At 37.3% G+C, this 26577-nt stretch overlaps 1 protein-coding gene across 1 annotated transcript; it reads right to left on the bottom strand.

The window, feature by feature from the left end:
• Positions 1-505: 505 nt before the first annotated feature.
• Positions 506-26577, bottom strand: LOC131658385 (cinnamoyl-CoA reductase CAD2-like). Its single transcript, XM_058927684.1, has 7 exons — positions 26566-26577; positions 25976-26117; positions 25789-25885; positions 25568-25655; positions 21036-21094; positions 20696-20763; positions 506-597 (listed from the first exon to the last, which is right to left on the bottom strand). Exons 1-7 carry the CDS (start codon positions 26575-26577, stop codon positions 506-508), a joined length of 558 nt encoding a protein of 185 aa, XP_058783667.1.

The raw sequence follows: 26577 nt of genomic DNA, 5'->3' as shown, positions 1-26577 counted from the left end.
GACTCGCATCCCTTCTTCACAAGCTCCTGATCCAACCAAAAACCCACACTCAGTTATCAAGCACAAAACTATGTTAAAAAAAGAAGAAAACACATGGTGTACCTGGTCAACACCAAACTCTGGCGGTTGCGTGGGTCTTCCTTGCTTGTTCGAACAACATCGGTAGCGACATGTCTTCCATCTTAATCTCGCCCATCGGAAAATAAAACAAAATGAAATTCTTAATCAATAAACAGGAAAATAAGCATCACAATTTCCATACGAAACTACCAAACAGCTTGACCTTAGTTCATCTGAGTATATCCCCCTAATCACGACAAACTCAAAAAAATACTATTCCAAATTTGTTTTCCTTTCTAGCACTTAACACTAGTTCACGCCAATATCAAACAATGCCACATAGGAAACCCTGATTTTAAATCCCCGATATTCTAAACATTTACCCACAGACACATGGTAAACAACAAATATAAGAAAACTCGGAACAATCAATGTCCATACCCTCTTATTCATCCTCATCATCCTTGTCGATATCTCCACCTCCCTCTTCCAATTCTTCTTCATCCTCTCTCTTATCAATATCAAGCTCAACTTCATCTACACCAATTGAATACCAAAAAAGTTAGGGTCCCGATTAGAACCAAAAGAAACACTTAGAAGAGGAAAACATTATGCTGATAATGAAATAGGGGATTAGGGTTCACCTTCGTCGTCAGATATTACGCCTTGGTGAGTGACTGCTGCAAAAGTGGGTGAAGGAATATGAAATCGAACAAGTTTCGGAGCAGAGAACAAGAAATCGAAGCTTTGGATTAGAGAATGAGAATCGGTATAAAAAAGTTGAAACTGTCGATGCGAAGGGTTAAAAGGGGATAAGGAAAGGTGAATAGAGAGAGATCCAGAAATTGGGGTTTTTTTTCACGGACGAGGAATAATAGGCTTAGGTTGGATTTCACTTTCCGCGTGCAGTCTGACTCTTTACAACAAGTGTTCACGTGAAAATAGAAAATCACTCTATTTCTTATTTAATTAATTTATTATTAAATAAAATTTCTTAGGTCTGGTGGGTGATAACTGACTTCACAAATAGACTTCTTAAGTCAGTTAATAATTACAGGCGACTTAAGAAATTAAATCTAAATTAATTTTTTTTATTTAATATTTGTTAAGTCGGTTTTAAATGCACCCGACCTAACTAAATTACAAATATTTACGAATTTGCCACCGCGTCACTTCTTATAGCAAGTGAACTGACTTAACAACTTCTACTAAAAAGGTATTTTTGCACTAGTGTGATCCAAACATCTGGAATACTTCTGTAAGTGCAAGAACACCTTCATCACTTTCAACTTGGAGCCAAGTCAGTTGGAGTCGTGCATAACCGTTCAGAAGGTGTCAAAGCTTCCTAAGCATTTCAACATGTTCCTTAGGGTGTAGTGAAGCTATTCAGATGGTCGCAGCTCAACTGTAAGTGCAGAATCACCACCTTCCATTTTCACTTGAAGCTCAAGCAAGAGGGGTCGAGTAGATTGATTCAGAGGTTTTCAAAGCAATTCAAGTGCCCAGATAGCATCAACGAGGTCCCGGGAAGATTTTGCAATCATCCAACCTTAGCCAGAAGATCTCCACCATCACCACGACCTTCAATTTCAGAGGTAAATTTTTGAACTCCACCTCTTTAATTCATGCACTTATTTTGCTAAAACTCGATACCAGTTCATTCAGCATCATCAGAGGATTAAAAACCCTCTATCATCATTCATTTATTCTTCAGCATCATCATTTAATTTCATTTTCAAAATCTAGGGTTCTTCACGTTTTCTTGTTAATTCATTAGCTATAGTTAATTATAGTTTATGATAGTTACATATTTGAAATCGTGAGAGAATTTAGAGCAAGTTTGATGTTTACATCATCCAATTTGATTGAGAAACGAGAGAGTTAGAAATTCAAATTCTTGGAAGCTTGGGGTTGAAGATGAAGATGGTGGTGGCGCCATTTTCAAACATTCAGAAACGAGTTTAATATATTTTTAATACAAGGCGTACAAATAACGAATACATCGTTATAGCCCAGTTGGTAATGTGAGTTTGTGTGAAGCGTGTGCCCAAGGTCTAGGGTTCGAATCCCCGTCGCCCCAGACCTTTTGATTTTATTTTTTTCATTTTCTATACACTTGTTTAACACATGTATTGAACTGGAGCCACTATTATGTCACCAAGCGCGCGTTGGTTGGCTGGTGTGTGTTTTGAGCAGTGGCTTCAAGGGCGTGAGTTCAAGCCTTGGTGGAGACAAAGCCTATTTTTTTTACCACTTTTCTCACTTAATTTCTTCACAACTTCACATAATTAATTCACCTATCAAATTAAATCATTTTCTTTTGATTTTTCACACACTTGTCATTTAATATATCTATTTTACGAATAAAACAAAATCACAAAAAAATATTATTTATTTGACACTTTTTATTAGGTTTAAAATGACATATTTTTAAGTATTTTAAAATACCTTAAATATAGTTTTCAAAACCTAATCTCTTGTAAATAATTTTGTAATGAAACCCTAATCCATTAGGTCTTAATTAAAGTATAGACTTTGTTTTTATCTTGATTAAGTTGAATTTTGTCAAAAATTCAAAACTGTTTTAATCTCTAAATTAAACAGACGATTAAGGTTTTCAAACAACAAAACCTTGAATCCTCCAGCAAATCATCTTCAACTGTTTTTCATAAACATTAAATAAATCCATGGGCCTCTAATAGAGTGTAAGACCCAACACCTTTTCTTTTTTAGTTTGTTTTCAAATCATCTTTAAATAGAAAACTTCTCATCTGTTTTCAAAACTTTCTTCTCGGTATTAAAGGGCATTATTCCCGGTGAAACTCTTCATATACCTATGTGACCTAGTGTCCATCTTCACTTCTTCTGCTTTCAAAACAAAAACATTCAACTGTTTTTCAATCAAACTTTCAATCTTGTTTTCAACAGAACTTCAAATCCATTTCACATGGGCCTCTCTTTGAGTCTAAGACCCAACCCCTTTGTACATACATCTTTCAAAGGCCTCCTCTTCATCCAGGTTAGGCTTTACAACTTTCAATTTACAGCTTTCATTTAAATTACTGTCAAATATAAACTGTATATACATTGTTTAGAACTCCGTCTGAGAACAACCTTAGGACAAATAAACTGTATATATATTATAGGACTGTGGCCTAGGATTGAGAATGTCTTCCCGGTGAAGGCTTTTTCCTAATTAGATTTCCTTAGTTCAACCTCAAGATGAATTATTCCCGGTGAAACATCTTGAAAAAAGCCTTAGAACAAAAATAGGGCACATCCACCCAAGAGGAATTATTCCCGGTGAAACCTCTTACCCATTTACTTAGAGCCAACCTAAGTTCAAATCCAACATAGCTTTCTCTTGTGCTATAACAAGGACCCTCAATGACCCTCGATTAGCCTCCTTTTGGGATTACAATACAAGGACCCACAGGATTCTTAAAAGCATATTTACAGCTTCCTCTTGAGCTTGTGTACAAGGACCCATCAGGTTTCTTATAAACATAGGAACAGGTCTTTAGTCACCTTTTAGCCCACCCTGGTGAGATTTTTCTATTCCTCAAACCAGACTTCACAAATAAGCTAAGAATGTCTCAATCTCAATATTGAGTTCACCTTTTGGAATGAGAGACATGGACAGTCTCTGTCACCTATATCTTCAATCTTCAATAAGTCTTCTCCTTAGTAGAGTCTAGATTCCACCTTTGGAATTTCCTCAGCCAAGTCATCCTTAATCTTGGGCTTTAAACAAGAAGTATAAATCAATCCTTTCATCATTTTCATATCAATGGAGTGCTACCCAATCATTCATTTCATAAAATTCCCTGAAAAGTGTTAGCTTCCAAATCAATCTCTCATAAGTCAAAATTCCCTGGAAAGGGTTAGCCTCCAAAAACATCCTTCAAATCACAAAATTCCCTGGAAAGGGTTAGCTTCCAAATCACACTCCTTCATTTCAAAAAATCCCCTGGAAAGGGTTAGCCTCCAAAACATCCTTCAAATCACAAAATTCCCTGGAAAGGGTTAGCCTCAAAAAACACTCCTTCATTTCATAAATTCCCTGGAAAGGGTTTGCTTCCAAATCATCCTTCATTCAAACCTTCAAAACTCCCCGGTAGAGTCAACCCTGGGTCAGTCTCAATCACTCAAACAAATTCCTCAGTAAGGTCAACCTTCAACTCTGGCCTTTCATTCATCAATCTCTGCTTAATAAAAGCAAATTCCCCAGTAGGGTCAATATTCAATCTCTGCACAGCAGAGTAACCCTCCACAAATTTAGCCTCAACCTTGGGCTTTTTACAAGGCAGATATTCCCCTTTGGGTCAAAAGATCCCAAAATGGTAGATCTTCCCTCATTCATAGTCAGCCACAACCTTGGGCTTTGTACAAGGCAGATAATAGAGTCTCCACAGTGAGTCCTTCCCCATCAAGATTAGCCACAACCTTGGGCTTTGTACAAGACATATAAACATCATTTCCTATGTCAAAAGATTTATAACCCTTGGGGTCTTTTCCTCACTAAGTCAGCCACAACCTTGGGATTCATACAAGGCAGAAAACAATGTCTCCCTAGATAGAGTCAGCCACAATTTTGGGCTTTGTACAGAACACCAAATAAATCAATCAAATAAAACAAACACTCTCCAACTAAAGTCCGCCACAATTCTGAGCTTCATACAAAACACAAATTTCTTCAGTCAAAGTCAATCCCCAGTGGAGTCATCTCCCAGAGTCAGTCAAAACTCTTTAAGCCTCAAGCTTGGGCCTCATACAAGCCAGTCAAATTCAAATCTTTCATACAGTAGATAGACATGATTTATCTCTATAGAGAGATATTTCTCCTATTTCACCACATTTAAAAACTGATTGAGAATCTTTCTTTCATTCAAGAGACCGCGACTGGCATACTTGCACACACACAAGTAAGGTCCCTCTCTTATGAAACGAATCCCGCTTTTCTGTCACTTTTAATGTTTGTGGTGGAATAGTATAAATACCTCTCTATAAAGATGACTTCATGTCTCTTTCCTGTAAACAGAGATTTAATTCAAGCTTCAACCTTGAGCTTTAAACAAGGCACCCAAAAATCAATTCATTTCCCTAATTAGTTCCTCGAACTACAAAAAGATCTAACTTCCATTAGGGATATGTAGGCATGAGATTCATAAGGAATATCAGCGAGCTAATCAAAAACCAAAAACAGTTAGTTCATCTGCCTTTCAATTCTCTCTCCTAACACAAAGGAGAAACTTTCCCATTAAGTAGAAACACAAACACATAGACACAGAGAAGGTTCCCGTAGAGTACTACGGATATGTAGGGTGCTTAAAACCTTCCCTATGTATAACCGACCTCCCGGACTCCAGAAAATCTGATTAGGTGAAATCCCCACACCTAGAAAACTCCTAGGGTTTATTTGAGATCTTTTTCCCCTTCCTCCTCGTAGGATAATTAAAAAGTTCGTGTGCTATCGTAGGAAGAACTGAAATAAAATTCATCCCACAAGGGCGCCTCTCTCCTTCCAAATTTCGCGTGAAAGGTTCAGCGTGCCGTCCTCCTAAGTGAAACGGGGAGGTAAAAAAATGACACCACAACTTCCAAGTTTTCATCACCCTCACTCATTAGGGTTTCCGTATTCGCTGGGCTACGAAGAAGTTGTCTCTTCCAATTTCTGATGTCGTTGTGCTATGAAGAAGTTGCCTCTGTAAGTTATCTCTTCATTTTCTTCTTCTTTTTTCTTGAAGTAACGATATTGGAGTGATTTGGATGTTTCAGGATTAGGGTTAGTGGTTACCATTCTCATTCTCTCTCTTTCTTTCAGGATTAGGATTCTTTGATTATGTTTTTCAATATTGAAGGATTTGGAATATTGTGAAGAGATGAACTTGAGAGTGAGCAAATAGACAACAATAGAGTATGGCATGGTAGCAACCCAGTGTAAGTTCTCTTTGTTGTTTATATGCTCTTCTTTTTTAGTTTGGATGTGTTGCTTTATACTTTCGTTGGAATATTGGGGAGTGACATGATAAACTGGAACTTAAAACTCTCGATTGTTTATTAGAAAATTTGCTTGAAAATAAATTATAATACAAGGAGGTTATGTGATTATATAAATATAATGTATTTATTTATTTCTTAAAATATGAATTATCTTATGATCTTTGTTGTTTTCTTATGAACTCATGCATTGTGTTTGGATCAGTTGAATGATGTTCTTGAATGGGGTGGACATTAAAGAAGCTTTCTAATATTTTATTTTTCATGAAATCTAATGTCTATTTGTTTGGTTGGTTCGTGGAAAATTGTTCTTAACATATTTGATTGATATAATCCTAAGTATTTTGCTTCAATGTGTTTTGAACTTTTGAATAGCACTCCGAAAAGAGCAAATGATGGCGTATACACAAAGTCGCTTTTTAGTACGAACTTGTCTTATTTCTGTTGAATTTATCTGATTTTTACCGGTCATAATTATTTTCTTACATTGATATTACTTCATTTAGATCTTGCATTCAATATTTTATGAATATGAGGAGATGAAACAGAGTATGCTAATAGATAAAGAAATTGGGCATGGTAGCAACACTGTAAGTTCTCTTTGTGTTAAATTTGTTTGGTTATTACATGTGTGAGATGTTGGATCGAACTCTAGTATGGTCGAAGGGTAGCTTCTTGGTTCGACAGGGTTAAGCATGAAGTCGAAGGTTGTTCACATGCTGGTGCCGATATGTGCATGTTGTAGTCGAAGATGGATCTAGCATGCAGGTGTCGAATATGCTAGGGTTACTGGCATGTTAAATTAGGTTTTAGTGTTTAAACCCTAATTTGTTAAGTTAGCTTATTTATTAAGTTAGCTTGTGTAATGGGCCTTGTGGAAAAAGCCCATTAGTTAGTATGTTAGGTTTTATTATAAATAGCATACTAGTCTCTCATCATTGTATACTGCAAATCCTAATTTAGGGTGAGAGAGGTTATTTGTTATTCTTGTCAACTTGTAATCTTGTTTTCTAAGAGAAAGTAAAAGAATAGCAGTTATAACCAATTCTTGTGTTCTTCTTCTTTCTTGTTCTTTATTCTTTCCTTGTTTTATACTTCGTTATTGGCATTGAATTCACAAAAAATTGGTGTGGTGAGCATGGAGAAGATGCCTTCAACAAAGTATGAGATTGAAAAGTTTACCGGAGTGAACGATTTCTATCTGTGGCGCTTGAAGATGAAAGTCTTACTGGTTCAGCAGGATTGCTTAGGGAGCGGCGGCTATGGACGATGCGTTAACGGATAGAGAGAAGAAAACCATGATCGAGAAAGCACACAGCACAATTTTGTTGAGGCTTGGTGATAAGGTTCTCCGGCAGGTATCAAAGGAGACGACGACATCAGGGTTATGGGTGAAACTTGAAATTTTGTACATGACCAAATCGTTGATAAATCCACTCTACCTGAAGCAAGCTTTGTATTCATTCAAGATGATTGAAGACAAAGTGTTGGCTGAGCAGTTGGACATGTTCAATAAGATGATTCTTGATCTTGAAAATATTGATGTGAAGATCGATGATGAAGATCAAGCATTGTTACTATTGTGTGCTTTGCCTTGAACACATGCTCACTTCAAAGAAACTCTCATGTATGGAAGGGAGTCCCTGACCTTTGAAGAAGTTCAAGCAGCCCTGTATTTAAGGACTTGAACAAACTAAAGGAGTATAAACCTTCAACTGTTGGTGAAGGTTTGGCCGTTAAGGGAAAATTCTTGTGAAAGGATGGTAATTTCGACAAGAATAAAGGCAAAAGTCGACAAAAGTCTTATAGTGACGAAGCATCTGGCATTCGATGCTATCATTGTAAAAAGGAGGGTCACACAAGAAAGGTGTGCCCTGAATGCCTGAAAGATCATGGAGGTAAGGATAATGGCAATGCAGCCATTGTTCAAGATGATTTCGAATCATCTGATGTTCTTGTGGTTTTGAGCAGTGACTCGAGAAGAGAGTGGATTATGGATTCAGGTTGCACTTGGTACATGATTCCAAACAAAGACTTGTTCGAGGAATTATGTGGTCAAGATGGTGGATCTGTATTGCTGGGAAACAACAAAGCTTGCAATATTGCAGGTGTTGGATCTATGAGATTCAAGCTCCATGATGAGTCAATAAGGTTGTTGACTGAAGTCGGGTATGTTCCTGATTTGAAGAGAAATTTACTTTCTCTTGGTGAATTTGACAAGAAAGGATATGTTTTCCAAGGAGAGAAGAGTATCCTAAGAGTCATGAAGGGGTCGAAGGAAGTCTTGAGAGGCGTGAAGAAACAAGGCTTGTATACCCTTGAGGTTGAAGTTGTAAGTGGTTCGAAAAATGTTGCATCCATGAAACCTTTGTCAAAGATAGAAATCTGGCACATGAGATTGGGCCATGTCAGTGAAAGGGGTCTGGTCGAATTAGGGAAACAAAATCTGCTTGGTGGAGACAGAGTCGAAAAGCTTAAGTTTTGTGAACCCTGTGTACTTGGAAAATCTCTCAGAGTGAAGTTCAACAAAGGCAAACAAAGAACACATGGATCCCTTGATTACATCCATGCTGATCTTTGGGGGCCTGCAAGGTGTCCATCAAATTCAGGAGCAAGGTATTCTCTATCCATAGTTGATGATTATTCCAGGAAGTTATGGGTATTCATCCAGAAGACTAAGGATGAAACTTTTGAGAATTTCAAAAGTTGGAAGACTCTGGTCGAAAATCAAACTAGAAGGAAGGTTAAGAGGTTGAGAACCGATAATAGCCTTGAATTTTACAATGAGGCGTTCGACAGTTTTGTGCTGCCTCTGGTATTGCAAGGCATAGAACTGCTGCAGGTACTCCACAGCAAAATGGTTTGGCTAAAAGGTTTAATCGAACTATTTTGGAGAGAGTCAGATGCATGTTGACTAGTGCTGGATTAAAGAAGGTGTTTTGGGTTGATGTTGTTTCGACAACAACATATCTAATAAACAGATGTCCTTCGACAGCGTTAGATACGAAGACACCTAAAGAAGTTTGGTTGGGACATCAACCAGATCTCGACAAACTGGGAGTATTTGGCTGTGTAGCCTATGCTCACATTAGGCAAGACAAGGTCGAACCTAGAGCTCTGAAATGCATGTTCATGGGATACCCTGAAGAAGTCAAAGCTTATAGGCTATGGTGCCTAGAGCCAGGTCACGGGAGGTGTATCACCGGTCGAGATGTAGTTTTCAATGAAGCTGAGATGGCTTTCAAGAAAATTGATGATGATGGTCGAAGTGCAAAAGAGCTGGAATAGGTAGAGATTCCTGTCGAGGTGGAGCAAGTTGATGTTGAATTACATATTCCAGATGAAGTCGAAGAAGAAGCAGAAGATGCTGAGGAAGTTGAGGAAATTGTCGATGATTACCTATTGTCGAGAGATAGGGCAAGAAGAGTCATCCATCCACCTCAGAGACTTAGGTATGCAGATATTATAGCTTATGCATTAATCTCTGCCAGTGAGGTTCTTGATGATGAACCTAGAGATTATAAGAAAGTTATGAGGATTCAAAATAAGACTGAATGGCTGAAGGCCATGGATGATGAGATGGAATCTCTTCATGATAATCACACTTGGGAACTAATCAAGAAACCTGTTGGGGCAAGGTTAGTCAGTTGTTGTAATACGGTGAACTGACTTTTTTATAATCGAGATGTCGCGGTTAAGCATGAGTCGCCACCGACTTTTATTTTATCCAAACAAATTCAGAAAGGCTAAAAGAAACAGAAAAAAACCTTTTAAAGAAATCTAAGTTCGGGGGGTAATTTATGCAAAGGGAAGGTGTAAGGCACCCTTTGCATCCATGGTTTTCCATGGGCTCTTAATTGCTTTGCTTGCTCGTTTTCAGAAAATGTAGATGAAAGAGGAAAAAATGGACTTTAGCTCGTAAAGTGAGCGTAGCCAGTTTTTTGAAGAATTTTGAGAAAGAATATAGAAAATAGAGCATGGCAAGGCAATTAGGGGCAATTACCTTAAACTCAGATGATAGGTCTCTTTTTAGCCTTTCAGAATGAAAGGGTCAGTCCTTGCCATAAGAGGGCAAGAGGCCTTTCGTTTGGAGGTAGAAGGGTCATCGAATTATCATTCGCCCAAAGACTGACCCATGCCATAGAGAGGCAGGTAGTCTAAGGGGAAGGATCAGAATAGCCTTCCGTAGGCAACCAGAAGATACCTCAGCCTTTTCCGTATGCAACTTCCGAGGGTCGAGATCATGTTTAGTGTATCGAAGGCAGCATCATTAGGGACCCTTGATCTTAATCGAGGCAACATGGCTGAGGTATCCTCGTATTCGAGGGACATGGCTATTCTGCAAAAACACAAGGCAACAAAGGCAACAGGCAGCAAAGAGGTTACCCCAAAAGTGTGCGTGTGTGCAACAATCACGTGATTTGATTCAGTAATTTATCTTATAATTAGTTATTCTATGTTATAATTAGTTATTCTATGTTAATTACAGGCTTGCACTCCCTAGAATTACTAACCACAACAATTAGTATTATACAGTTTAAGTGCCTTTAAAAGGCCAACCAATACAAGCCAATAACAGATACATAATAATAGGGGAGGGGAATAAGAAACCAGCGGGTTTGACATAAGTAATAATATAAGAGATTAGACTTTAGGGTTACCGACTATTCGTGCTTTGGCGGTTGGCTAACCCTGAAAAATTGGCAACAGAAAAAAATACGAAGGGGTGAGTGCATTATCAATTCAATGGCAGGTACGGTTAACCCTAATCAAAATAAAAAGGACAAAAGAAAAAAAGAAAATAGATATAGAAACTTAGCTTTGATTGAGAAGGATGATAGTCGGAGGTTGCCTCAGGCATTGACTCTGAACATCTGAGAATTAAAAGGAAAATAATCGGAAGTGAGTGTATGGACAGTTCTTTTAAATTAGCAGGTTTGTGAAAAAAGAAAAGGAAAAATAAATATAAAGTTGAATCGAGACTTAGCTTTGTAAAAGGCATGGCGCGTGGTCGAAAGACATCTGAAAATAAACCCTGAAAAGGACACAAGAAAATATTTTTAGTGTAGGGCAAATTCTCGTAAACCTTGATTCGGGCATAAATAAAATAGAATTAACGAAACAAATAACCAATTTAATTAATTATTGGTTTTTTAACCTAATTAATTAAATCGGTGAAAAAACAAGTTTCGATTAAATATATGGCCTCTATATAAAATTTTATGATTTATTAAACCAACAATTCTAATTAAATTAATTTAAAATAGTTAAAATTATCTAATAACAAATATAGGTAAATAAATATTTTAATTATCTATTATGTTTAAAAAAGGAATTTTAAAAGGTTTATAAATATTTTTGAAATAATTAACAAATAATAATAATAATAAAAAAATAAAATAAAAAGAAAGATTTAAAAGGAACTTAGCGTGAATCTTTTGGTGTGGCCGCCCGCTTGAGGGCCCACGGTGCACCAGCATGTTCTTGGCTCCTAGATCAGACCACATGAAGATCCAAGGGTGGGAATTGGAAGTGTATCGTAGGCTTGCACTGGTCTGGACACATCTGATCTGTGATAGCAAAGTAACAAATAAAGTAGACAAAACAAATAGGTCCCAAGCAGGACTCGAACACATGCCTTAGCATATGAGAGACATAGGGCGCGCTTCTGTACCACCAGACCAATGAACATTCGCAGTTAAAACGCAGGGTATTAAGTAACATAAAGGAAAACATTTATCTGAAGTCTGAAAAAGCGCGCGTTGGGCCCCAGATTCAAATCGCCCCAATCGTTGGAAGCCACGAGGTCATCTTCCTCGTTCTGATTGGCCAGAACTTTTACCTACGGACAGTTCCTGTAGTTATATGCTTTAGCGACAGACCTTGTTTGTAGCTACATCCCTGCGAAATCAAACAACATAAAATAGCATAGATAAATGAACTATGAGGCCATAGATCGATTGCTTTTGATCTCCTGAATACGATGGTGGCCTTTTTTTGTTCTAATTTTGCCTCATGCGAAAAACCCCAAATCGGAGCTCAAGAAGACCTAACAATGGCGGATATCGATACAGGTACCTAATCCTCAATTAAATCATTCAGAAAGCACAGAAGTATCATTATAAACACAAATACACAATCAATTCTTATTAAAAATGCATGGATGTATGCAAACGAAGTCAAGAAACATATGGCTCAAGCGTGAGCCCATATTTACGTTTTCCAAAGGTTTTGATGCGCGAAGATGGACTGGAATCCTTCAGAGAGCCCCGATAATGCTATTAGAATCCCTGGAACGGTTTGAATCGGTTGAAAACGTGACCGGCAATGGCACTTGAGGATACAGTTTTTTTTGAAGTTCTCCCCTAATTTTTGCAGCGGCTCCAATCCCCCCTTTTCTTCTGATCATGTTCAGCATATATATGGGATAGTTTTAGGTCAATAATATTGAATCCAATCTTTTAGAATTGGAGAATGAAGATTTGATTCAGTCCATGATTCCAAATTTTCCAATCTTGGTCCATTCTATTTTCCAGCCTAATTTCACGTTTTTGGGTATGGGGATTGATTGGGAATTGATCTGAATATTTGGAAAATAAATTTACACAATCTTTTCCTTTCAATTTAATAATTTCCTTTTATTTAATTTGAATTTAAATGATTAAATCCAAAATAAAAGAAATAAAAATTATAAAAATACAAAGAAATGATTGGTGGGCCTCTTCTTTTTGTACCTAAACACATTAGTAAGAGCAAACAAACAATACACTTAAAAATGATAAAATATTGGTATAATGAATTAAAATGGTTTAATAGTTTTAATTTAAAATTCAATTTAAATTAAGATAGAATTAAATATTAAACCCATAAACCACGATAATTAGTGAAATAAAACTAGAGCCATTAAATTATACACTGGAATAAAAAGTGCGTAAAATGAACGTATGCATGAATAAATGCACAGTTACGCAAATAATATGCAAAGCATAAACCCGTAGAAATAAAATCAGGATGGCAAATTTTGGGGTATGACAGCTGCCCCTGTTCAATTTTCTTAAACCTGAAGATGTAGAGTGATTTGTATGTCAGTCGGAATCTGAGGGTAGAAGAGGATTGAACACTAGAATGCCCAGAAATTTGCCCTTGCTGAAGTATGGACCTTTGTCGGAGGTGGGCTTAAAGGTACCATCCAGGCCTTGAGAAAAAGTCTATTGGAGATGGGCTTAAAGATGCCATCCAGTTGTTTGGAGAAGATGTATGATTGAGATGGACTTGATAGCCTTGAGAGTCAGAATACGTCGTACGTTAGACTGTATCCACGGTATTGAGAAGTAATTGTTGGAGATTGGTCGTGATAGAATTAGATCTTCGAATGTCGATCGTGTCAGCACCGTTCGTAGTAACTGAATTAGATCTTGGATTGTTTCTGAATTGTGTCTTGAATGCGTGTCAAAAGATGAGAGTTGTAAGAATGTTTCAGAAGTCTGGGGGTCAAGCTTCCAGAATGTGCATCTGTTTGGATTTTTCAGAATGTCCGGGGTTCGAGCTTCCGGAATGTATATCTGATAAGAATGTTTCAGAAGTCTGGGGGTCATGCTTCCAGAATGTGCATCTGTTTGGATTTTTCAGAATGTCCGGGGTTCGAGCTTCCGGAATGTATATCTGATAAGAATGTTTCAGAAGTCTGGGGGTCATGCTTCCAGAATGTGCATCTGTTTGGAATTTTCAGAATGTCCGGGGTTCGAGCTTCCGGAATGTATATCTGATAAGAATGTTTCAGAAGTCTGGGGGTCATGCTTCCAGAATGTGCATCTGTTTGGAATTTTCAGAATGTCCGGGGTTCGAGCTTCCGGAATGTATATCTGATAAGAATGTTTCAGAAGTCTAGGGGTCATACTTCCAGAATGTGCATCTGTTTGGAATTTTCAGAATGTCCGGGGTTCGAGCTTCCGGAATGTATATCTGATAAAATTGATTTGTTGATGATATTCGTCTGCTTGGGAACTTACCTGAAAGACAAAGTTAGCAGCATACAATGCCATGATGCATGTATTTATGTGACCAGTCTCTCAAAATAAATGAGAAACTTGTATGTTATGTATGAATTTATTATGAGGTAATGTATGCGATGTATGAATATATGATGTATGACTTGTGCTATTTAGAGTTTTTTTTTTTTTTTGAGAAAATAAATCTCTGTATCATAGTGATTTTGATGTTTGATCTTGTCTTGAAGATGCCCAGCTGGGGATTTATGATTTCTGCTTGGGGATGAATAGTAATTTGATGGATCCTGACTGGGGATGAAAGATATTAGTAAGCCATGTTGGAGAAGAGCAGAGTGTTGGAGAACCGGTAGTGTTGAAGACGTAAACTCTGTTGGGGAGCCATGTCTTTGTGGGACGAGAGCATTTGAAGATATCTTAATGATTACTCTGTGGGGATATGATCTTGTGAACCCGGCTCTGTGGGGAGACATGGGTGAAAGTTACCCCAGTATTATAGTAACTACCATTCCGGGATTTGATTAGGACACACCACTGAGTATTGATCAAGATGTCAAACTGGACTTGCATAAATTTGCCCCTGCTAGTAGGAACTTTGGAAAGATTCACCTTGCGAGGACTTTATGAGATGTGTATTATGGATGACATGCCCCTAGTACTTAGTTTGATGCCCCTGACTGATCAGGCAGTAGCTTCGACCCCACTTGGGTGCATGCCCCTGATTGTTGATACTTCTGAGAGATTTTTGAAACTTGACCTGATTGCCCCGGATTGATCGGGAAATAGTTTGAAATCCACTTGGGATGTATGCCTTTGACTTTTTGGGCATTTGAGAGATTCTTCGAATTTTGACTTGATTGCCCCAGATTGATTGGGCGAAGCGTGTCATGCCCCTTGTATACGTAGGAGACATTGCTTTTCGGAGTAATCTTGTCTGTCGGGATAACTATCAGTCATTAGTTGTACCCTGTGCAAATTCTTTCTGTTGCTAAAATTTGAAATTATGCAGCAGAATATGTTTAATAATGTATTCATGAGATGCAATGCATACGTTTGTCTTGAGTTTTATTAAAACAGGAGATGTACAAGCGTGATATTTGTAAAAACACGATATTTGTAAAAACGAAACATCAACTCAGCATTTGTGATAAACCTTAAGGAGTCAGGATACCTTTTGGTGACAGTATGCTTTCGAACTAACCATGCTTCAGTTAGGACTTTCAAGGGTTGTAACGTGGCTTGGTTCACGGTTTTTAAGAAACAAAGGATAATGGCTCAAAATTTTATTGTAACCACCCCTCTTCATGATGATCTTCAGTCCTATGCTCAGTTAATTCAACTTATGCATTCAGGTTCCAAGAGACTTTTTGGGTTTGCACCTTTAATAATGTTGATGGTTCACAAGCAAAGAGAACTTTTGAGACGGCAATCACTTTTTCCTTTTGGTAATCACAACATTGTGTTATTCAGGAATTTATTGACTTCTCCGTTTTCATCTTTTGATATCCCTAACTTTTGTCTGAACTGTTTATTTTTGAGATTACAGTCAGCGGGATGCCTTGATTTTTGCCTAAGTCACCTTTTTTATTTTGACTTAGTAGGCTTTTCTTTGTATATATGTTTTTTCATCATTTTTTTTGAAAGATATTGACTGCCTTGCTTAATGATTGATGAACCATCGTTGGCTCTTGATTGACATCTCCAACACTTCTTTGATGTGTGCGGATGAACGCTTGTGATTGAAACCTTTGTTGAAAGGTGTACTGAATGATTCTCTTAAAATAGAATGCACAACCAATTTAACTGAGAATTACCCTGCCCCAGGTTATGATCAAGGGTTTTAATTAGTACAAGAAAGAAACTTCTACTTCTTAGGCTCAAAAGGGTTGACGAGGGATTATCATCCTTATATCTCCACTATTTAGGAATTGAAACAATGCCTGTACATCGTCAGCATAGTCCGCCCAAAAGCATACTGTATGAGGTTGCGGTATCGTTTTCGTCATCCTCCCTTAAAAGGCTTACAGCTTAGCAGAAGTTGAATAAAACATATGCAAAGTAAAGACACAATTTAAAATGAGTGATAGCGAAATAAATTATTCAAGACAAACATATGCAATGCACTGATGATGATTATTAAAACAGATAATGTCTATCATAAGTCGAATGTTTAAACAAACAGAAAAAGAAATTGCAGTTGAAAGTAAAACTAATGATCTTAAAGTCCATCCTTCTAGCCATCCACCGTATTAGCACTCTTGTTGTGATTAGGCATGGGAGCAGTGATCCCGTTAGGAGTTGCAGGAGGATCGAACTTGATTTCTCCGGCATCGATCATGTCTTGGATCTTATTCTTCAATGTCCAGCAATTGTCAGTGTCATGTCCCGGACTATTGGAGTGATATGCACATCTCGCGTTGGGATTATAGCGAGGGGAGGAAGTGTTGGGATTTGGATGAGGAGCCATCTGTATAAGTAGCTCTGCTTTCAACAAGTGTTGCAGCGCTTGAGTCAAAGACATGTTGATATTTGTGAATTGTCTTTTGGATGCGCTTTGTTTACGTTGGTTGTTTTGTTGTTGTATCGATGCTTGATTAGAGACCAAAATTGCCCCAACAGCGTCGGATTCATCCCTCCCATTGTATGACTTTTTTACAGTACCGGAAGAAGTAGCCACCTGAATTTTTCCGCTTCGGATACCACTTTCAACACGCTCTCCAGTCAGTATAAGCTCAGTGAATCCAGATGATGAACTTCCCAGCAAATGACTATAGAAAGGGCCAGTCAGTGTATTCATGAACATATCTACCATCTCTCTGTCAGCCAAGGAAGGTTTGACTCTTCCAGCTAGATCTCTCCATTTTTGAGCATATTCCTTGAAACTTTCCTTGGGTCCCATAGACATGCTTTGCAGTTGCATGCGAGTCGGTGCGAGGTCAGAATTATATTGATATTGCTTATAGAAAGCAACAACCAAATCTTCCCAGGTACGGATATTGGTACCCTCCAACTGATAATACCATTCTAGTTGAGTTCCAGATAAGCTCTCTTGAAAGAAATGGATCCAGAGTTTCTTATCAGCAATATGAGGTTGAATCTTCCTTACATACGATCTCAAGTGCAACTTGGGACAGGAAACCCCATCATATTTAGCAAAGACGGGAGTCTTGAATTTTGGAGGAATAATGACTCCAGGAACGAGACCCAGTTCTTCAAAATCCAGTCCAGGTATCTTCTGAATTTCTACGGCTTTCATACGTTCTTCAAGCAGCTTGTATTTGTCGTCTGGATGTTCATCCTCATGGTAATGGTCCTCTTCTTCTTCAGAGGGCTTGGCAGAATCATGGTTACTTTTTGCATCAGTTTTGATACTAGCATCATCACCTTGCTCATCCTCATCACTGTCTTCAGAGGTTTCAGCATCCCTGAGTTGCAAGATCGGTCTAAGCTTTTTCACTTGAGTCTTCTTACCCTTCTTCTTCTTCTTTTTAGTCTCGGTAAGGAGCGCTTTCAGTTCATCTTGCCCCTTGGACAAGTTCAGGATCAGATCTTGAAATTGGGCATTTTGAGCTTGAAGGTCTTTGACTGATTGCTCGAGATTCATGATGCTGAAATAAACAGCGAGGAGGTGAGAAACCTGTGGTGGGAAGCTGTAATGTAATGTTATGAATGCAGATGCAATTATTTTCAAGGATCTCTGGAAATTTAGTTAGCAACGTTTAAAAATGATTTGGTCGCTTCTTCGTTTGAAGAACTCTGATTTTTGGTGTTCTTCTATGGGAATCAAGCTCACCATATCCAGTGGGTCATAGCCTCTGATTCGGGATATCTTTGAACTTGAAGGTATATGGCTAGAGGAAAATAAATCCTCTTGCCCCTTGGTAGGTGTTGAATTGGAAGGTATGTGGCCAGAGGAAAATAAATCCTCTTGCCCCTTGATAGGAATTCAGTCTTTGATAAAGGCACCTGAAATTGTGCGCCCTAAATTCCTAAGATCCTTGAAAGGGTTAGTTAAAACATGTTATGCTTATGATGTCATGATGTCATGGTGTTATGCGAATGCAGTTCATTAGGCATAGTGTGAGATAGTAAGGACAAACAAGTCCTTTTAACAAAACCTGCAAGGAAACGAAAGTCAGTAGCAAACACAACAAGTCACACAAGTCACACAATTTTTGGCTTAAGGCTTGCATGGAGTCTGATCAGGTGTCCTTCCCAAGGGTATTTCTATGGATAAGGATGATATCAGCAACGGGTTCTACCGAGTTACCCAGAATTGTCAGCCCTCCTAAAGCACCCTCGAACATGATACATACATACCATGCAATGATACTTTGAGGAAGAACCTATCTGAGTTGTAGTATCGGGTAGCGACTATGCTCTCAACATACATCAAGAGTAGTCCCCCCACTACGTTCCTAAAAGTCAGGATGGGTTAAAGGTTACTAAAGGTCCTTGAGCTCCGACTCACCCACAGGTATCCACACGAACCTCCCTCATACAAGAGAAGCATGTAAACACCCATAGAGGCCTAACTCAAGCGTGAACTCTCATATTGACCAATCCTCCACATACATGAAGGAGGTCGCCATGACTATGCCACTTCCTATCTTAGATGTACTTGAATCCGGGTGTAGGATTCGTCCTTCAATTAATTCCCAAAACAACCCTGAAAAATAAAACAAGCAAAGCAAGCAATAGAAAACATTTAAGTGATTCCTAAACTTTTAAGGTAACCCCTCTTTTTATCGAAAAATCCCCAGCAGAGTCGCCAGTTCTGTAATACGGTGAACTGACTTTTTTATAATCGAGATGTCGCGGTTAAGCATGAGTCGCCACCGACTTTTATTTTATCCAAACAAATTCAGAAAGGCTAAAAGAAACAGAAAAAAACCTTTTAAAGAAATCTAAGTTCGGGGGGTAATTTATGCAAAGGGAAGGTGTAAGGCACCCTTTGCATCCATGGTTTTCCATGGGCTCTTAATTGCTTTGCTTGCTCGTTTTCAGAAAATGTAGATGAAAGAGGAAAAAATGGACTTTAGCTCGTAAAGTGAGCGTAGCCAGTTTTTTGAAGAATTTTGAGAAAGAATATAGAAAATAGAGCATGGCAAGGCAATTAGGGGCAATTACCTTAAACTCAGATGATAGGTCTCTTTTTAGCCTTTCAGAATGAAAGGGTCAGTCCTTGCCATAAGAGGGCAAGAGGCCTTTCGTTTGGAGGTAGAAGGGTCATCGAATTATCATTCGCCCAAAGACTGACCCATGCCATAGAGAGGCAGGTAGTCTAAGGGGAAGGATCAGAATAGCCTTCCGTAGGCAACCAGAAGATACCTCAGCCTTTTCCGTATGCAACTTCCGAGGGTCGAGATCATGTTTAGTGTATCGAAGGCAGCATCATTAGGGACCCTTGATCTTAATCGAGGCAACATGGCTGAGGTATCCTCGTATTCGAGGGACATGGCTATTCTGCAAAAACACAAGGCAACAAAGGCAACAGGCAGCAAAGAGGTTACCCCAAAAGTGTGCGTGTGTGCAACAATCACGTGATTTGATTCAGTAATTTATCTTATAATTAGTTATTCTATGTTATAATTAGTTATTCTATGTTAATTACAGGCTTGCACTCCCTAGAATTACTAACCACAACAATTAGTATTATACAGTTTAAGTGCCTTTAAAAGGCCAACCAATACAAGCCAATAACAGATACATAATAATAGGGGAGGGGAATAAGAAACCAGCGGGTTTGACATAAGTAATAATATAAGAGATTAGACTTTAGGGTTACCGACTATTCGTGCTTTGGCGGTTGGCTAACCCTGAAAAATTGGCAACAGAAAAAAATACGAAGGGGTGAGTGCATTATCAATTCAATGGCAGGTACGGTTAACCCTAATCAAAATAAAAAGGACAAAAGAAAAAAAGAAAATAGATATAGAAACTTAGCTTTGATTGAGAAGGATGATAGTCGGAGGTTGCCTCAGGCATTGACTCTGAACATCTGAGAATTAAAAGGAAAATAATCGGAAGTGAGTGTATGGACAGTTCTTTTAAATTAGCAGGTTTGTGAAAAAAGAAAAGGAAAAATAAATATAAAGTTGAATCGAGACTTAGCTTTGTAAAAGGCATGGCGCGTGGTCGAAAGACATCTGAAAATAAACCCTGAAAAGGACACAAGAAAATATTTTTAGTGTAGGGCAAATTCTCGTAAACCTTGATTCGGGCATAAATAAAATAGAATTAACGAAACAAATAACCAATTTAATTAATTATTGGTTTTTTAACCTAATTAATTAAATCGGTGAAAAAACAAGTTTCGATTAAATATATGGCCTCTATATAAAATTTTATGATTTATTAAACCAACAATTCTAATTAAATTAATTTAAAATAGTTAAAATTATCTAATAACAAATATAGGTAAATAAATATTTTAATTATCTATTATGTTTAAAAAAGGAATTTTAAAAGGTTTATAAATATTTTTGAAATAATTAACAAATAATAATAATAATAAAAAAATAAAATAAAAAGAAAGATTTAAAAGGAACTTAGCGTGAATCTTTTGGTGTGGCCGCCCGCTTGAGGGCCCACGGTGCACCAGCATGTTCTTGGCTCCTAGATCAGACCACATGAAGATCCAAGGGTGGGAATTGGAAGTGTATCGTAGGCTTGCACTGGTCTGGACACATCTGATCTGTGATAGCAAAGTAACAAATAAAGTAGACAAAACAAATAGGTCCCAAGCAGGACTCGAACACATGCCTTAGCATATGAGAGACATAGGGCGCGCTTCTGTACCACCAGACCAATGAACATTCGCAGTTAAAACGCAGGGTATTAAGTAACATAAAGGAAAACATTTATCTGAAGTCTGAAAAAGCGCGCGTTGGGCCCCAGATTCAAATCGCCCCAATCGTTGGAAGCCACGAGGTCATCTTCCTCGTTCTGATTGGCCAGAACTTTTACCTACGGACAGTTCCTGTAGTTATATGCTTTAGCGACAGACCTTGTTTGTAGCTACATCCCTGCGAAATCAAACAACATAAAATAGCATAGATAAATGAACTATGAGGCCATAGATCGATTGCTTTTGATCTCCTGAATACGATGGTGGCCTTTTTTTGTTCTAATTTTGCCTCATGCGAAAAACCCCAAATCGGAGCTCAAGAAGACCTAACAATGGCGGATATCGATACAGGTACCTAATCCTCAATTAAATCATTCAGAAAGCACAGAAGTATCATTATAAACACAAATACACAATCAATTCTTATTAAAAATGCATGGATGTATGCAAACGAAGTCAAGAAACATATGGCTCAAGCGTGAGCCCATATTTACGTTTTCCAAAGGTTTTGATGCGCGAAGATGGACTGGAATCCTTCAGAGAGCCCCGATAATGCTATTAGAATCCCTGGAACGGTTTGAATCGGTTGAAAACGTGACCGGCAATGGCACTTGAGGATACAGTTTTTTTTGAAGTTCTCCCCTAATTTTTGCAGCGGCTCCAATCCCCCCTTTTCTTCTGATCATGTTCAGCATATATATGGGATAGTTTTAGGTCAATAATATTGAATCCAATCTTTTAGAATTGGAGAATGAAGATTTGATTCAGTCCATGATTCCAAATTTTCCAATCTTGGTCCATTCTATTTTCCAGCCTAATTTCACGTTTTTGGGTATGGGGATTGATTGGGAATTGATCTGAATATTTGGAAAATAAATTTACACAATCTTTTCCTTTCAATTTAATAATTTCCTTTTATTTAATTTGAATTTAAATGATTAAATCCAAAATAAAAGAAATAAAAATTATAAAAATACAAAGAAATGATTGGTGGGCCTCTTCTTTTTGTACCTAAACACATTAGTAAGAGCAAACAAACAATACACTTAAAAATGATAAAATATTGGTATAATGAATTAAAATGGTTTAATAGTTTTAATTTAAAATTCAATTTAAATTAAGATAGAATTAAATATTAAACCCATAAACCACGATAATTAGTGAAATAAAACTAGAGCCATTAAATTATACACTGGAATAAAAAGTGCGTAAAATGAACGTATGCATGAATAAATGCACAGTTACGCAAATAATATGCAAAGCATAAACCCGTAGAAATAAAATCAGGATGGCAAATTTTGGGGTATGACAGTTGTAAATGAATTTTTAAAGTTAAGGAAAGAATTGAACGAGTGTCGTCGAAAAGATACAAGGCAAGGTTGGTCGCAAGGGGTTTCACTCAGAAATAAGGTGTCAACTTCAATGATGTGTTTTCTCCTGTTGTGAAGCATAGGTCCATTCGAATGTTGCTTGCCATGGTGGCACAGTTCGATCTTGAACTGGAACAGATGGATGTGAAGACTGCGTTCTTATATTGTGATCTAGATGAAACAATCCTGGTGAGGCAACCTGAAGGATATGTCAAAAACGGGAAGGAAGATTATGAGTGCAAGCTAAAGAGATCTTTATATGGGGTGAAACACTCTCCTCGACAGTGGAATAGGAGATTCGACAAGTTCATGGTACGCATAAGTTTCGTTAGAAGCTAGTTCGACCACTGTGTTTACTTCAGATTTTGACCTGGTAATTCATTTGTTATTTTGTTGTTTTATATGGATGATATTCTCATAGCAAGCAACAATGTTGAAGATATAAAGAGGGTGAAGACTGAACTCAATAAGGAGTTCGATATGAAGGATCTGGGAGTTGCTTTCAAGATTCTTGGAATTGACATTCAAAGAGATAGAAAGAAGTCGGAGTTATTCCTATCTCAAAAGGCATATCTACGAAAGATTCTCGAAAAGTTTGGTATGTCGAATTTGAAGCCAGTTGTGACTCCAACAAATCCTCAATTTAAGCTGAGTATTGATCAGTTTCCCAGTACTGATGTCGAAAGATCCTATATGAATAGCATCCCATATGCTAATATATTAGGTTCTTTGATGTATGCTATGGTCTGTACTAGACCCAACATAGCATAAGCAGTAAGTCTTGTAAGCAAGTACATGGCGAATCTTGGAAAGGCTCACTGGCAAGCATTGAAGTGGATTTTAAGGTGCATAAATGGGTCTTTGAACAGGGTCCTAATTTATGGTGGAGCCTTAGGTGAATATGGTAAAGCAGTAATCGAAGGATATGTCGACTCTGATTATGCAGGTTGTATGGATTCTTGAAAATCTATTTTTGGATATGTTTTCACTATGTTTTGCATTGCAATTCGTTGGAAAGCAACACTTCAGAAGGTTATTTCTCTATCAACCACTGAAGCGGAGTATATTGCCCTAACTGAAGTTGTGAAAGAAGCATTGTGGCTTGAAGGTTTTGCGAAGGAGCTGAAACTTCAAGGTCGAGGTATCACTGTTAAATGTGATAGTCAAAGTGCAATACACCTTTCGAAGAACTCAGCGTATCATGAGCGAACTAAGCACATTGATGTGAGGCTGCATTTCGTCAAAGAAGTAATCAAGCATGGAGAAGTCCAAGTGCTGAAGGTTTCGACTGAGGACAATGTTGCTGATATGATCACCAAGATATTACTGAGTTGCAAGTTTTTCCACTGTATGCAGTTGATAAAGCTGCATGAAGAAAGCTAGTTTGTTCCCTTGATATTGCAGAGTTAGGTCTAAGGTGGAGATTTGTGAGATATTGGATCGAACTCTAGTATGGTCGAAGGGTAGCTTCTTGGTTCGACAGTTCGATAGGGTTAAGCATGAAGTCGAAGGTTGTTCACATGCTGGTGTCGATATGTGCATGTTGTAGTCGAAGATGGATCTAGCATGCAGGTGTTGAAGATGATAGGGTTATTGACATGTTAAATTAGGTTTTAGTGTTTAAACCCTAATTTGTTAAGTTAGCTTGTTTATTAAGTTAGCTTGTGTAATGGGCCTTGTGGAAAAAGCCCATTAGTTAGTTTGTTAGGTTTTATTATAAATAGCATACTAGTCTCTCATCATTGTATACTGCAAATCCTAATTTAGGGTGAGAGAGGTTATTTGTTATTCTTGTCAACTTGTAATCTTATTTTCTAAGAGAAAGTAAAAGAATAGCAGTTATAACCAATTCTTGTGTTCTTCTTCTTCTTTGTTCTTTATTTTTTCCTTGTTTTATACTTCGTTATTGGCATTGAATTTACAACAACATGGTTATAAAACAATTTTCTTAAATTTTAAACTTCATTCTAAACTTGCATTATTTTGAAGAGTCATATAAAACTTTTACATAAGCTTTGTTTTTGCTGAATTGCTAACTTGTTTGGATGATATAATTTCTTTGTTGGTTGCAACTGGAACAAGTTTGGGTTGATGAGCATTTTAAACTTGCATTCATTATTTTGTTGATTGGTGGAACTTGCTTCATTTTGATGAGCCATATAAAACTTTTGCATAAGCTTTGTTTTTGTTTGATTGTTAACTTGTTTGGATAATATAATTCTTTGTTGGTTGCAACTGGAACAATTTTCGGTTGATGGGAATTTGCAAATATGACTTACTTGATTGTTAGAAATTGGTTAAAATAATGGATGGAAATTGGTGTTGTTTAGCCAATTATTGGATTATTTGTTACTCAATAAAATAGTGTTACATATCAACTTTTGGGTATGGCTAATTTGGGATTCATATTAAAAATATTTAACACATTGGATGACAATTTTGATTTCAAGTTTCAACAAAATTCTTGTATAGTTTTTTCTATTAGTGTATTAGTGGCTAATGCTTTCTTAACATTCTTATGCATGTCTCATAGATGGAATGAATTAAGTGGATTAGGAGATAAAATGACAGAAGAGGAATACATTGTTATATAGAAGTTGTTGGGTATGATTGTTACTTATTGGGTTAAATATGTCAGGGGTCCCTGTAAATATGCGACCCTGCAATTTTAGTCCCTGTAAAAATTTTCTTCAATGAATGATCCTCATAAACTTTTCCGTTCCCAATAATGGTCCCTCCCGTTAGTTTTCACTAACAGAGGCTGACGTGGCACGCCACGTGGAAGACAGCTTGAAAAAAATCTGAAAACGTTTGAAATTGCGGGGGTTTTAAACCTCCTCTAAAGCGACTCTTCATAGAACCCACATGACATGGAGCACAACCTTTTTGAAGCATTTGAATAACCATTACTGAATCAGAGCCAACATCTAAGACTTCAAAATCTTCTCGTTCAAAAATATTTATGCTCTTAAAACTAACCCATAATTCATATTTCAAATAAAAATGATAGTAATGATGAGTGCCTTTAACTAACTATGGTAACAATCAATAAAACTTTACTTATCCTGCAGTGGAAAAGACCAAACAAAACAAAAAGGTTATCTTGCAAGCTAATCCCAAATAGGCAAACCTTCCTATCCTGCTATAACCAAACTTCTTCTGATCCAACATATCCTTCCATGTGTTAGTTTTTTTGTTTTAATTTTAGCAGGGCACAATAATATGTATATGCAGTGAACACTGATTGATGTTGTGAACATTGATTGAACATTGAGACTGACTTCTAAAGGAATAAACTCGATTCCCAAACTGTTAATATTTTCCTTAGAAAACTGATACAATGGCATGTATGGCTCATCATCCTCACAACTGATTAAATTATAAACTGCATGTTAGTAAAAAACAAAAACAAAAAAAGGGAAAAAATTAACCATTTAAATCCAGGGCACGAAAAAAAGAGACAAGATTGTTCCTCAAATTGTGTCTTTATGATTGAACTTACTTGTCTAAAATTTGTAATGTTTGGTACAGATCATGTAAAATCTGAGCAAGTTGTGAACAGTGTACCATTCTCTCTAGCAAACAATATCTTCCGCTAGCTGAAACAATCTCATATGCGTGAATATGGGCAAAACAATTATCACAAAACAATTATCAATAATCTGCAAATACCCCTAAATAAAAATTACCATTTATTAAGTCTAGAATTGGTTTAACACTTTCTTTAACCTCTGGTTGTAAGAGATGTCCAACAACCATTGTTGTGTTAATAACAACCATCTCAATTTTGTTTTCATTTGCAAAATCCCATGCAGCAGCCTCAGCCAAACTCTATGAAACCATATACCATAACTAATAACCCAAACAAAATTTGGCAAGAGAAAACACATACATCAAAATCGCATGTGCCAGCTTCAGGAAAGGAAATGTGAAACCCTTTATGGAGGAAGCTGCTTTGCAGGTCTTAAATTGAAGTGCAAATGTTAACAGGGAATGGATGATAAAGTGATTTGATATATAGTTTTGCTTCATCTCGAATGGAGTAGAAAATGAAAGAAAATAAAATCAGTGTTTCCGCCCCTGTTTTTGAGTTGTTGAATTCATATGCCAAACTTGCTTGCAAGGTGTTTGAGAAAAGTTCATAACCAATATTTTTTGTTTTTTTCTTTGGTTAGTTTAGAGGAGGTTTAAAACCCCCGCAATTTCAAACGTTTTCAGATTCTTTTCAAGCTGTCTTCCATGTGGCGTGCCACGTCAGCCTCCGTTAGTGAAAACTAACGGGAGGGACCAT

This window comes from Vicia villosa, linkage group LG3, assembly GCF_029867415.1.
Source record: "Vicia villosa cultivar HV-30 ecotype Madison, WI linkage group LG3, Vvil1.0, whole genome shotgun sequence".
Lineage (NCBI taxonomy): Eukaryota > Viridiplantae > Streptophyta > Magnoliopsida > Fabales > Fabaceae > Vicia > Vicia villosa.
The sequence above is the reverse complement of the archived record's forward strand: the minus strand, read 5'-3'. Positions and strand labels throughout refer to the sequence as shown.